General features: G+C 44.0%; 1 protein-coding gene across 1 annotated transcript; it reads left to right on the top strand.

Annotated features, from left to right (window-relative positions):
- Positions 1 to 2,807: 2,807 nt before the first annotated feature.
- Positions 2,808 to 3,783, top strand: LOC133905915 (ribulose bisphosphate carboxylase small subunit, chloroplastic). The gene is made up of 2 exons (XM_062347720.1): positions 2,808 to 3,036; positions 3,150 to 3,783. Exons 1-2 carry the CDS (start codon positions 2,890 to 2,892, stop codon positions 3,528 to 3,530), a joined length of 528 nt encoding a protein of 175 aa, XP_062203704.1. The 5' UTR covers positions 2,808 to 2,889; the 3' UTR covers positions 3,531 to 3,783.
- The last annotated feature ends 11,354 nt before the right edge of the window (positions 3,784 to 15,137 follow it).

Genomic DNA, 15,137 nt, shown 5'->3' with positions numbered 1-15,137 from the left:
ACTCTAATTCATTACTAGGTTCCTAACAAAACTCAGCATGCAATGTGCACAAAATAATAACCTATATTGATTGATTGATTAAAAAAATAGGTTTTAAACCTATGCTACTGGTGAAGCTATTCAATAATCCTGGAAATTTTTAAAAATTTGTAAATTCTAAAAATCAGGGAGTTACAAATCTACCCCCACTTAAAGGAATCTCGCCCTCAAGATTCGGGTAGATCGAAAAAGAGATAAGGGATCTTGATCTTCAAGTTTTCTTCTCGCTTTCCAAATTGCCTTTTATTCTCAGTGTTAACCTCATTGCCCTGACATACTCTGCTCACTTTGCTTTTGACGGCTTTCGCAACTATCTCAACAAATCTTGATTGATTACCCTGAATGTTGGAGCAAGAGTTCATCTTTCCCCAGCAAGTATGGCGAGAGTTTCTTCTAAGGAGGAGACTCAAGCTTGGAGACGAAGTTTAAGTGGAAGGAACACCATGAATGTATTGATGGCAGAAAAAATAGATCACTCTGGGAGGAGTATCACAGCGTGACTTGGTGTATTTTCACCTCTGTGTCTTTTTGCTGTCTTGCCTGTCCTTAGCCCAGGCGACCGTGGCTCCTATTTATAGGGTCGTGCACAGCTTGGCGTACAAGTTATCATAATATACAAATATCTGGGATCTGACCGATTTACTGGGCCTTATCCTGGATAACTGCTTTCTACCCTATCAAGGAGATAAATATCTACCGTGGTAATTATCGTGGTGCCTGCCCCCTAAAGAGGGCGAGCTGGTCGCCAACTGTGGCCCGACGCCACACTGTCAGGGGTGTCAAGATAGCCTCCATCATGCTGGGGTGTTAGAGCGGCATCCACTAGCCTAGGTATTTAATACCGGTCACCTCTTTGCAGGCAAGGTACGACTGGTGCTCCTACTCTGGCAGATCTTTCCTGAGGCCTAATGACTCACCCAGTAGCGTCCGGAAAGCTGGCCCGAGCAGCGAGAGGCCGAGGCTTCGGGAGACCAAGCCTTTGGGAGGCTGAGGCTTCGGGAGGCAGGACTCCGGAAGGCCGGGGCCTTAGGAGGCCGAGGCTTCAGGAGACCGAGCCTTTGGGAGGTTGAGCCTTCGAGAGGCTGGGCTGGTTAACCCAAGGGGCCGTCGGGGGTCCTTAACAACGACCCCCAACACTGAGTATGTTGGATTTTCTCGAATACTCTATTTGTGGTATCTTCAACGGTTAGAGTTGTCTCTGATGTACTATTCTAACTTTTTTTGACATGTGTCACATAGGACCATATACTTTACTACATCAGTCTTGTTTCCATACTACCGATAACAATCCTTAAGATCATGATACATCTTAGTGCTTTTTGATTCCTGAGAATTTCGTAGCTTTAGCACTCCTGATAAGTTTCCTTTATTATTATTTTTAACGATCTTCTCATCTGTTGATTGACCTTGGCGGACCTTCTTATCCTTGAAGATTTAGTAAGGCATGTCCTAATTCCGAGGAAAGAGTACATGTTCTTAGCAATAACTTCTGTGGTCGGAGTGCAGCTTCTGGGTACTATCTTTCCTTTAGCACACTTTATTACTACATTACCTTTGCTGACTAGCCGTTTCGAATATTTGTCTTTAAGTTCCAGAACGAAGAGATTAGCTAGGAAGAGTACTAACTGATGGACTCAGAGAGGGAGCAACTGTACCGGCTGATGAACTGCCAGGAGATTGTTTCTCTATTCCTCTGTGCAAATAGTAGATGGCATTGTTTCTCTTGATGATCTAACACTAACCATTTGCTGTTCTTGTTGGTCAGTTTTTTAATTGCTCATAAGTGATATGTTTAGATCTAGACCCATCACTTATATGTAGTCATCAGTGACGGGTCTTAATCCAGACCCATCACTATGTGCGTTATTGGTGATAGGTATGCACCCGTCACTTATATGTAGTCATCAGTGACACGTTCGGGGTGACTGGTCCTACACCCATCAGTTATTTAGCTTATGACCCGTCACTTTTGAGGTTTTTTCACGTAGTGGATCAACTCTGCTACCATAAAGCGGAAGTAGTCGATCACATCGACCATCTCATCGACCACGAAGAGGAAGTAGTTGATCTTGTCGTAGTATCCTTATCGTTGATCAGCACTACAGCAATGACAACAGCTCCTCCATAGTATCCGTACATATAGGGATGAAACGTCATACACCGTTGTGCTAGCACCGTGCCTAGCTAAGGCTTCATAGGGAGTTCGAGAACATGTGGCGGTCAGGATTTTGATGGTCGAACCTTTGTGCGCACAGCCCCTGCGTCCTCTTATATAGAGCACACTAATGAGTTTTTAACCATATTAAAACTCATCATGACTCTAAACACTAATGAACTTTTAGTCATATGAAATCCCACTTGTAGATCCAATCTGCATATATGCAATCGTAGTCACCAAAACTGTTGAACTTCTATGTTTAACAAGTTGCATGTAATTAGACTAGGTTTTCGAGTGTTAGCCCCATTGAGCAACAACACTAGTGAAATTGTAGGCGAATGGAAGAGAACCAACACTGGAAAAACTGTCGATCGTGAATTCGTTATCACCAACAATCTGCTTCGACCGTTCGCATGGCCCTGTAATTTTCCCCCTGGATTTGCCGCGAATGCATGCTATCTCCGTTTCTCAGCCAACCCATAACTGTGTGGCCCGTTGGCCGCGACCGGGCAGCTGCCGCCGTATTAGCCACACATGTCTGGATTATATCAAACAACAGCCACTCCTTCCATATCCAGATATCCGTGCGCATTCCCTCTCGTTTGATTATATGAACAAGAGACCTCACCTGAGGCAGAGGGGCTGCAGCATAACTTCCTAGCGCTCTTGCTCCAGTCCTCGGCGAGGAAACAATGGCCCCCTCCGTGATGGCCTCGTCGGCCACCTCCGTCGCACCATTCCAGGGGCTCAAGTCCACCGCTGGACTCCCCGTCAGCCGCCGGTCCAGCAGCGCCAGCCTCGGCAGCGTCAGCAACGGTGGAAGGATCAGGTGCATGCAGGTAATCAACGAGAGACATTCATGTAGGAGCTTTTTCAATTGCTGGCTTGCTGCTTTGGGTGCTCGCATAGGAAAGCACAAACTGATGGATATGTCTCTGCATTGATTGTTCAGGTGTGGCCGATTGAGGGCATCAAGAAGTTCGAGACCCTGTCCTACCTGCCGCCACTCACCACGGAGGACCTCCTGAAGCAGATCGAGTACCTCATCCGGTCTAAGTGGATTCCTTGCCTCGAGTTCAGCAAGGTTGGGTTCGTGTACCGTGAGAACGCCAGGTCCCCCGGGTACTACGACGGCCGCTACTGGACCATGTGGAAGCTTCCCATGTTCGGATGCACCGACGCCACCCAGGTGCTCAAGGAACTCGAGGAGGCCAAGAAGGCCTATCCTGATGCCTTCGTCCGCATCATCGGCTTCGACAACGTCAGGCAGGTGCAATGCATCAGTTTCATCGCCTACAAGCCTCCGGGCTGCGAGGAGTCTGGCGGTGCCTAAAAACAGCCAGCCTCAGTCGTGAGGCAGCTAATGTCCATTACTCCACGGAGTACATGTTTGTTTCGGGAGCTTTGAAGCCTTTTATTTACGTTTTCCGTTCATTTCTTTATCCATCAGAGTGTGTGTATGTACTACATATGTTGTGTTAAGACGACTACAACTACTATTGTTGGGTGAGGAACATGCCAATGTAAGCGCTGGCTATACCCATGACAGTTAAGAATAATAATGATGATACCATAATATTAGTACATATTCTCAACTACCCAATTATGTGCTGTGTTTGTAATATGAATCTCATATCATTGTGACCTTTGGAAATTTCCATGCTATTTATCAATTTAATTTTGCTTAATTTCCGTGCCTTTTCTTGTCGCTATTGTTCATATATTAGTTTTGAGCAAAGCAGAAATATATACTTCCGTCATATTACCGAGTGTCTAGATTCCTTAATTACTTCAATATTTTTTGTGCACATTAATTCTCTCGTAGTTTGTAATTCATCATATTGTCATATTACATAGTAGGAACATATACTAAAGTTTTCCTTCCAGAATAAGAAAACATTTTGTAAAAACATTAAGTTGCAGGCATCCATCGCAAACTACAGAGCGAAGTATGTTGTATCTGCCGTTGTCTATTGCATGCATAGAGGAGCTCGATCTGTCTGATCGTGACCCTTTCCTGGTTCCAAGGTCATCTACACTAATTTCATCTTCACAGCGCAAAGATTGAAGGTCCAAAGCGTACCTATTAAATAGAATTGGCTAAAAACAGAAAAGACGTTCTTGATGAACAGTAAAATATACCAATGTGTCTGCCCTATTTCCGACATGCAGGCCTCAGTAGTGCTCACCAAATCACTGCTATGGACAGGGTGGTTATCACTAGCAGTTCGGAACCTTCATCATAGATGGTTTCAGAACATCAGTGTTTATGTGTCTTTGATAAACAATATCACATATGGCTCAGAAACCGTCAGTGATGTGTTGTCAAGGATGGTCCTCTCTGTAGCAGTGATTCTCTGGTGAGGTACTGCACGACTCTCATTGTTGCAGGCGGGAAGCTCCGAAATGAATGGATTCGTCGGCTTTGCCATCCCCAGCCTGACGTGTTGCCCTATTACATAGGCCACAAGATCTGGACCTCATCTTTGGCCTTATTTCCTTCGTCTCCAAGTAGTCAGGATGCTAGATTGCTTGGCAATAAGTTGAAGCTAAGCATCTTGACTCTAACCTCAGTCAGCTCTCGCATGGACGAAGCTATCTATTTCACAAAGTGATGAGGATATCACTCCTATGGATACACTCACTACAAGTAATCCTTTGGAGTCGGTTATTGCTGCATCGTTGTAAGTTCCTATGAAACGAGCTAGTGCACATCGTTTAAATCATGAGGTGAGCTTGTTCCTCTCTATTCGTATCCATACTTATGAGGATGAGATGATACTTAATAATTCTTGTGATGTTTTGCTACTTAGAAATAAGAGAGAAGATAGGAGTCTCATACAAGTCGGACCACAAGAGGAAGGACATCCAAGACAAATTGGACAACAAGTCAACTACAAATCGGCATCTGAATTCGATTTGGATTCAGCAGACCACCGTACAACAAAAGGAACATTTCTCTCTCATAAGGTATCCTATGGTGTTAAGCCACAGCTTGAAAAGATTATGATTATCTTTTCAACTGATTTGGCCCTATTAACAGATTTCTCGTGAGTGACTCAGAAGTGTCAAAATGAACTGATCTTGTAACATATAGAGATAGAGTCGAATTTTATTTTCTTAGTTTATTTTGAAACATCTAGGGGGTTTGCATGCCCCATAAATAGAGATCACGTGCAGCTATAATAGTTTGGTTTTGTTTAGATTGAAGTTTAGCTCTTAGCTACTTTATGGTGTAAACATCCGTGTTGGTTAAACCGCCTGTTTTACCATCGACCCCCAGCTTATTGAGTATTCAGAATTTGTTATTGAACCTTTAGACTCTTATTTGCAATTTCAGATTGTTTTGATCTTATTCTTGCTTGTTCTTCGATTGTTTGCAGGAAAAAAAAGACCTTCTTGGTCAGGTTCACTACTACAGAATAGGCTATGTAGCCGGTTCAAACTGTCATCACTGCCAGTTTTGGAACCGACAGTGAATTAGTGGCAGTGATAATCTAACTACCACTGGCGGTTCTAGCCTTGAACTGGAAGTGATAATCCATCCACAAGGGCAAAAATACTCTATCGTGAACTCCTCGGCATGGGGATAGACAGAGACCCCATGCCAAAATGTTTATAGTAGAGTATTTTTATATCTAAATCTAAATTCACAGTAGAATCTCAATCAACATTAGGATCAATATGCCCTACGGTGCAAAACTGCTCAGAGCTCCCGACTCTTGGTGGAGCGGTTATGCACCGCAAGGCACACTGATCCCCATGCTCAAGCTTGAACCTAATTTGAAACTACAATCTTGTTAAGACCACAATGACAAACAGGAATGGATGTTGCAAAGCTGCTATACCAGGAGCTTTGCGCCTTAGGATCTAGGCTTGTAGTATTGCACCATACATTAAAAAACTCCTAGTATAGCAGTATTATGCCATCTGTTTTACATGTTGCGATATCTGAGTGACAATAGTACATCTAAATGGATGGTGAAAACATAATCATCTTGAAGCAAATGTGTTTTCTGCCACCCATTTGGATCTACCTATTGCCACAATCTTGAATATTGAACTAACTCAGGAGATGGAGAAGGGGAGATAGGCTCGGGAGATGGAGCAATAGGCTCGGGAGACAGGGCAACAGGCTCGGGAGACGGGGTGACAGGCTCGGGAGACAGTAGACGACTCAGGCTCAGGGAAACGAGGTGACGGGCTTAGGAGATGGTGAGGTTGGCGATGGGCTTAGTAGACGGCGAGGTTGGGGACGGGCTCAAGAGATTGCTTGAACTCAGGGAAATGATAGTGGTCGTGAGGTCGGCGATGAGCTCAAAGAAAATGGAAGACATGCCCGGGGGGTAGAGACTATCGAAGTGGTGACAGTGACCATCGCATCACTTCGATCGCCACTATCCCTCGGGAATGATTTCTAGAGATTGGGAGCGAAGTGAGATGGGGAGTGGACTAAGGGAGATGGGCTCAGGATTTATATAAATATTATCACTACCGGTTTGGAATATGAATTGACAGATATAATAGTTATTATTTTTTATTCGTATTTGCTCAATTATTGCTTTATCGGTGAGCTTACAAACCAACAGTGATAATCCTTATCATTGCCGGTTTGGAATACAAGCCAGTAGAGATAAGGATTATAAATGTCGGTTTGTATTGGCTCAATTATTGCTCTGACTATGAGCATATGAACTGACAGTGATAAATTTCACTGTTGGTCATAGCTAGAACTAGCAGTGATAGTGACTATCATTGTCAGTTCTTAATGGCTCACAGTTAGATCTGCTAGTTGAACTTATGAACTGGTAGTGAAACTTTATCACTTTCGGTTATTTCCGACTGGCAGTGAAAGGGGTGCAGAAATGACCTATTCTCTACTAGTGGTCGATCATGCCCTAGTGTGGTCAATAACACTCCAAAGTTGGTGTATCGATTGATAAGATGCAATATCTTGTATGGTTGTAGTCAAATCATCAACGTCCTCTCCACCAAAATCGATAGCTACCTCCTCCCTTCGAAAGATCGGGGTCAGGAGACATACCAAGTGGCATTAGTGCTCGAGTTGATCGGTGAGAGATTTTCTATGTAGTAGATTCATGTTTTTTACCTATAACCCATGAAAACAAAAAAAAAGTTTTAGAACTTGTCCAAAACAATTTGAGCTTTTCGACATTACCACCTAGTCATTGATTTTTTCGAATCCTCGGCTACACCGTCATGTCGAGTTGTTGGTCTTAGTGTCCAGTTCCCTTAGAATTTCAAGTTATGTTCACACTGTGTCACACTACTATGGTACCAACCATCACCTTGCTATGACGCAATCACTATCCAACATCATTCTCATGTCGCTTCTACCATCATCTTCGCTATCGCTGAGCCAGTTAGAGATAAGGAGAGCTTCAAAGTCAAGTCAGATTTGGATACAGAGACCAATCCACGCACTGTTCAGTAAAACAGTCATAACTTTTGCATACGGAGTTTAATTTTGATGTTCAACCTCTACTTTCGAAGCTATTGAGGATGCGCTTATGGAAAAAATACATGTGTTTACCAGTACCTATCTTGACTCTTAAAAAAGGCTCAAAAGATTGTTGATACGACATCTAATGTTTTTTTTCAAAAACTGACCTCCTCTGAATTAGCTAAAAGTTTTGGATACATAGTGCTACATCTGGAAGGCAATGCTCCATAGCGTTTCATCAATCTAAGTTAACAAACTCATGTCAAAAAACATTCAACTTCTAGTTTTCAACTTTGTGACCCTACGTGTGGCTTTTTAATCCTACCAACTAGTGTTATACCAGATCTAGTGTGTGGATTATATTGTTGTTTAGTGTGTGGATTTTCCTTTGGTAGATTTGTAGAGTGATTTTCTAATGTTAAAAGAAAAAAAGAAGAGAAAAAAGAGACAGAAAAGAAAGCAATTTTGTTATCTTTTCATCTTTGTCTTATGCTATGACTTCATTTGTTTCTAGGCTCGTGTCTCTAGTACGGTCTAGCCTAGGATCAACACAGTAGCATCGTTGAATGATTTTTCAACTGGCTTTGGCTAACATGGTTGTGGCTTTTTCTAGAATAGGGCAACCCTCCCAACTTCACAAATCTTGCTACTATTGTACAGGCTTTTTCTTCCAAGGCAATCGATACTACCAATTGCCGATGCATGTCACCTTCCTATTTAGATTGGTAAGAATGGGCGAGTGCTTGATTTAAAGCTAAGTGGAGTGGCCTTTTTCAACAAACCACATCCTAGTAGTTGATAGGAACATATTATTACTATGATTTGTTTCTTGTCTTCAACTAACCATGCCAGGACTAGATGAACATATAGATAATCCATCATGTCATTCACCACGTACCAGGGAAATCAAATCACAAGTGAAGCTCCATACAAAAGCACTTGACAAGGATGTACCAGTCACTAATGACTGCCTTGGTCAGTTAGAGATAGTGAGGATTGGAACCAACTCCAAAGTTACAATTCCGGAGGCTTTTGTAGGTGTCGTCAACACTTCTCTTGCAAAAATCATAAGGCGAATTGATGCGATAGGGTGACCTTCTGCTGCTCCTGCTGCTGCCAACAACAACAGCATTTTGGGGAGCGAGATAAATGATAACGGTTACGAATATGTTGATGATACTGAGCTTGATGATGCCAACAATTGCATTGATCATGTACGGTGCCACCTTCAACGCAATCAACATGCATGGGACCTTTGCACCCTTGTTGCGAGGTATGTGACAATGATGATTCACTTGGCAAAATTAAATCCATTACGCCCCCTTTTGATGGTAAATATGACCCTTATTCTTATCTTAACTAGGAATTAGTTGTTGATAAAAAATTTACTTATGATGAATTTCCTGCAAATAAAAGGGTTAGAGATGCTAATAGTGATCAAACTAGTTATGGTTTAAAAAGAATTATGCATGCTAGATTTGTTCCTTCGTATTATGCACGTGACTTGTTAAAAAAACTGCAACAATGGAGAGAAGTTAGTAAAAGCGTACAAGATTACTTTCTGGAATTGCAAATTGGTATTCTTCGTTGTGGGTTAGTGAAGAATGAGGAAACCGCTATGGCTAGATTTTTAGATGGTTTGAATCGGGAAATTTAGGACATTCTTCAATATAAAGATTACAACTCTATCACTCGCTTGTTTCATCTGGCTTGTACAGCTAAATGGAAGTGCAGGGATGATGTACAATTGCAATATCCAGCAATTATATGGCTTGGATTCAGAACTAACATTTCTATATGGTGTAATAATACATGGATGCCAGAAGCACTTGCTGCCACAACCAACTTCAACTGCACCACCGCACCATCTATTTTAAACAAGAAGCCATGCCCTACTACCTCGAATTCAGCAACACGGTCATCTAAGGCGCCCAAGGGATCCATCCAATCCCCCCCAAAAAGCTTCATCAATTGCTTTCACAAGACACACGTGAGATACTCAGTGCCATCAATGCTAGGGCTATGTGTGAGTAACTATTCAAATTGTATTTAGAATAATCATTAGGACGATCATTTATACAATCACTACCACAATGATTAACTAGAATCCAATCTAGGTAGTCCCGGCATGTGTTTTATGCCTAAGATCAGAACATACACTTTTACAGCAAGCTTCATCACATCAAGGTATAGTAAAAAGCGAGTAATGTAAATATATTATAAGTCCCTAAGTTATTATAGTTTTTGACCATTTAAAGAAAATGAGCGCTAGGAGGACAAAGAATAGTTTCATCTCATAGCCGGTTAGAGTTGCTACGCTGTGGAAAATAAAGTTTATTAATAACAAAAGATAGGTGGAATTATTTGTCCTGAGACACCACCCCAAAACAACATCACATAAGTAGCTCGCACTACTCTTACCCGTCACCAACATCAGCAAGCATGAAGTAACCGTATACTACTTCTTCCTCATCTGCAAAACTCATCAAAAGCAACGTGAGTACGAAGATAGTCACAAGACTTAATACATAATAGGTACATATAATAACCTGACTTTAAGGATTATGCATTTAAGGATGTGTAGCAAGGAATTGACCAAAAAGGGGTACATCAATTTATATGAAAAAGCCTTTTTGTCGACTCAAGATTATGAGCATCTACAACCTAACAACTTGTACCTCATAACATGAGATCATAACAATAAACATATCCATCACATAATCATACTCTTTCCAACAAAACCAACACTAATCACTTCCCAACAAAATCACCTACAACCAAACATCAGAAACTCTACGATTGATGCGGATGGACATAAGCATGCTCATAACCGAGAGCGCGATAATTCAAATTGATCTTACACCCTGCAAGGGGTACATCTTTACCCAAATGACTCGAGTCCATCCTCTTGGCCCCAGAGACAACCTTTCTCATACCCAGAACTACCCACTTGCACATGCCCCTATGGAACCGGGGTTACCACAAGCGTGTCCCAGACACATCCGGCTCCCCACCACCTTACTTCTCCTCACTCTTTTGCTTTTACACGTCATAGGAACGCAAGTCAAGCATTAGCACAGCGTATGATAATTGGCTCATTTATACATTTATTGAATATATAGAAGTATAGAAAGTGCTTAAGCCAACGGCAAATAATGGTCGGTGCTTAATCGATGCAAGCGGTCTATGGCATTCAGGTTACTCTCTCGACCTACCCCTAGCACCGCCCACATCTTGTCTCATCCTCACAACTCATATATCCCAACTTCATTTTCATTATGAAACAATAGTTAAGCCCTATAGCTCGCGAACGATGGTCGAACCACCGCTTGATGTGAGGAACCGTCCAAATAGTATTCTAATTAATCATCAGGAGGATCATTATTCATAATCACAACCTCGACGATTAACCAGAATACCATTCCGGTAGTCCCGGCACGTGTTTTGTGCCCAGGATCGGAACACATGCCTTCCAACTCAAATATCACAACACAGTTTAATAGAGAGCAAATAATTAAACTGGATTACCATTATTAAACATGCAACTGCTTCCACAATTTACAACAAAAGAGGAACAACAACAACTACGCAGCGGAAGATAAACCTATACAACAAAAGAATATGGAGCCGTATGCCCTTAGGCTCCATACCACAAGCGCCGGAGTTCGGAGTAGAAGGTGCTACTCCTGCCCGCCACCCTGATCGGCAGGCACAAAGTAGCCGAACACTGCCTCTTCCTCGCCAACCTGCGAACCTGAAAGCAACTTAAGGGCAGCACCCCTTAGTACGAAGGTACTAGCAAGTCTTACACAGTATGAGTATATATATTCTCAACTCCAAGGATCATGCATTTAAAGCTGTAGCAAGGATTAAGACATGTTTAAGTTCATTAAGCGGTAAGCAACCTAGACTCTAAGTGTAAGCAACTGACTTAACCAACCACCGACTCAAACCCTGCCAACCAACTGATCAGAACAGATATATGAACAACAAGTGTATAAAAGCAAACCATTCAAACCAAACCACCAACCACATACCGACCAAACCACCCCAATCCAACCATGCCACAACCCACAGCGAAACTCTACGACCAAAACATGGTCGCTCGGTGGAGATAAGCGATAGCGATGCTCATGACCGAGAGCGCAGTAGTTCGAACTGATTATACACCCTGCAGGGGGATACTCCTGGATCCACACGACACAGGGACCATACGGCTTGTGCCACCCGCTAAGATGCACACAAGGGGGTACCCGTGACAACCTTTCCCAACCAGGCCTAACCATGTGGATCAACCATAGTTCGGCACGGCGGTATTAGAACTACTCCCTGAGCAAACTAATACCGCAAAAAGCCCGGACTCAAACCGGACTCACACCGTCTATGACGAGGCCCACATGACCACGTCTGCGAAGGTAATCAGCTCGCCTACCATTATATCAGCATGTGGTGAGTAAGGTATGTGCTAAAGCCGACTACACCGATGATCGGTGCTTAACCGGTGCAAGCGGTCTACGGTGTCCGGGTTCCCTCCCCGAACTGCCTGAGGACTCCTCGTGAGCAGATGACACCCCTAACACCGCCCACACCTCGTCTCAACTCACCACTCACCAAACCGACTCATCATCAACACAACCATAAGTGTGAACAAGTAATAAGTCCTAGGCTCGCGACAACGGTGGACGCCGTCGTCGACTTCTACCGGAAAGACTAAGTACCACTAAGCATAGCGAACTAAAATTAGACCTCGATGACACCACTAGGCTCCTAGGAACAACACATGACACGTGACCGAAATGGGATAATGCATCGGCATAGGTTCTACCCAACTCAGTACCCGACACATGCAATGTATGCATAAGCGTAGATAACATATTAAATTTTCAAGTAGACACGGTGTAATATGAACGATGCTTGCCTTGCTGCCCTGGATCAGAAAGGTGGGGCGCCTCACGCTCGCCCACGGCCTCCGGGATCGACAGATCAGCGTTCACTATAGAGAGCAACGCGTGCAATGTAATGAGCATGTATGAAATGCGACCATGTAAGAAAAATATGCTCCACAACACATAACAACATTATTTCAAGATCGTACTGTCCAAACCAGAATTTTCCAAGTGGTCTCACAAAGTTTGAAGTATGTACGAATTAACTACGAATTTTACAAGCTATCAGCTATCAGGAAAGCCTGATAAACCGTGCTCGGGGTGCCCGGGATGAACAGTACTCGCGGGTACTCGGGACAAACAGTACCCGGAGTGCTCGGTGAACAGTACCCGGGGTGCTCCGGATGAACGGTACCCGGGGTGCTCGGCAAACAGTACCCGAGGTGCTCGGGTGAACAGTGCTCGGGTGTTCGGTGAACAGTACCCTAGGGGTGAACAGTGCCGGGGTGTTCGGTTGCTCGGTGAACAGTACCCGGGTGCTCGTGTGAACAGTACCCGGGAGTGCTCGGGTGCTCGGTGAACAGTACCCGGGGGTGCTCAGGAAAATAGTACCCCCGTGTGCTCTCGGGCGGTACAGTAAAATCAGCCTCGTGCAGCTCCAGAATAGCAGCTATTACGAAGAGAAAAACTAGGCAACATGATTCCTAACTCAAATCAAAGGTAAAAATGACTAGAAGGGTGTACAGGGTCTAGACTTTGCTCAACCGTCTAGCAACATGATTCCTAACTCAAATCCACATAAATCCTCATTTGTTCCCAGACTGAAGAACTTTGCAACCCTAGTTACAGATTCAAGATCTATCCAACAAAAAATGAGCATACTTGCCATGGGAGCCTAGCAGACTCACCCAAGGTCCTTTGCTGAGATTGGTGACCGCCAGTTGAAGGAGGAAACGACGGAAAATGGCTTGGAGAAGGGTGGAAAAACTGCTGCTTCCTTGCTTCACCCAAAGAACACCAAACAAGTTCAGAACCAGCTCGAATTCCTTCGGGGAAACTGAAAATGAATTGGATGGACGAGTAGTCCTTGAGCTGGTGGTCACGTGAGTACCACATACGTACCTTGATCTTGCTCCCAGAGGTAGGGATCCAAAAGGGGAAAAAAGGGAGCCTAAGAGAGAGAGTGAGAGACAGCCAACTCCAACTTGCTTCCTGAAAAAGCCTTATCTGGTGGAGTGGGTGAGTAGTACGTATGGGCAAGTTTCTTCTTTTTAGGGGGAGAGAGAGTGTTGTTGCCCACCTATAGAGAGATATTTTCCACCCAAGTGGGCCCATTTACCTAGAGGAAAGTCCAGACTTACTTCTAGCTCCTTTATTTCTCTTAGTTTTCCTTCTCCCACCTCATTGATTCAAAGTGAAGTGCTCCAGTGACCCAAACTGGAACATGAGGCTGAAATTGCATGTTTTAGGATTAAAACACACAATTACGGATTTCAGGACGTGACAAACCTCCCCCCCTAAAAAGAATCTCGTCCCGAGATTCAGTACGAGTCGGGGAGAGAACGATGAGCACACTCATGTGAGAGATTCCAAATATACCATATTGCGACATCTTTCACAAGTCCTCAAAGAACTCAGGATACTCGGAGCGGAGCTTATCTTCCCGCTCCCATGTCGCTTCGGCTTCTGTATGGTTTCTCCATTGGACTTTCAGGAATTTGATAGAATGGCGCCGTGTCTTGCGCTCGGCTTCATCCAAGATACAAATTGGTCGCTCACAATATGTCAAATCCGGTTGCAACTCTTGGGGTGCAACATCAACGACTTCCGTCGGGACTCGGAGACACTTCTTCAATTGTGACACATGGAACACATTGTGTACGGCGGAGAGAGACGGAGGCAAGTCCAACTGGTACGCGACCTCTCCACGCCGAGCAAGAATTTCAAATGGGCCAACATACCGAGGCGCCAATTTGCCTCGGACTTGGAATCGATGAACGCCTTTGAGAGGTGAGACCTTCAGGTACACGTGATCCCCCACCTCAAATGTGAGCTCTCGGCGACGTCGATCCGCATAGCTCTTCTGCCTAGACTGGGCCGTGAGAATACTCTTGCGGATATTCTGGACATGGTCTTCTGCCTCCTTGACCAAATCCGGACCCAGAAAAGCCCGCTCACCGGATTCAGACCAATTCAGTGGCGTACGGCACCTCCGACCATAAAGGGCCTCGAATGGCACCATCTCAATACTAGCCTGGAAACTGTTGTTATACGAAAATTCCGCGAACGGCAGGCATATGTCCCACTTCTTCCCATAAGTGAGCACACAAGCACGGAGCATATCTTCGAGAATCTGATTTACCCTCTCCGTCTGACCATCCGTCTGCGGGTGATACGCCGTGCTGTGGAACAACTCGGTTTCCATAGCCTCCTGGAAACTTCTCCAGAAATGAGAAGTAAATTGTGTACCCCGATCAGAAACGATCTTCTTCGGCACTCCATGGAGACAAACAATTCTAGTGAGGTACAACTCTGCATACTGCTTAGCAGAGTAAGTCGTCCTGACAGGAAGGAAATGCGCGGACTTTGT

Source organism: Phragmites australis, chromosome 23 (assembly GCF_958298935.1).
Source record: "Phragmites australis chromosome 23, lpPhrAust1.1, whole genome shotgun sequence".
NCBI lineage: Eukaryota > Viridiplantae > Streptophyta > Magnoliopsida > Poales > Poaceae > Phragmites > Phragmites australis.
This window is presented reverse-complemented; position numbering and strand designations above follow the sequence as displayed.

Coding starts and splice junctions, on each gene's coding strand:
- LOC133905915 (XM_062347720.1), top strand. CDS start 2,890: ATGGCCCCCTCCGTGATGGCCTCGTCGGCCACCTCCGTCGCACCATTC. Junction 3,037..3,149: donor GAAGGATCAGGTGCATGCAG/GTAATCAACGAG, acceptor TTGATTGTTCAG/GTGTGGCCGATTGAGGGCAT.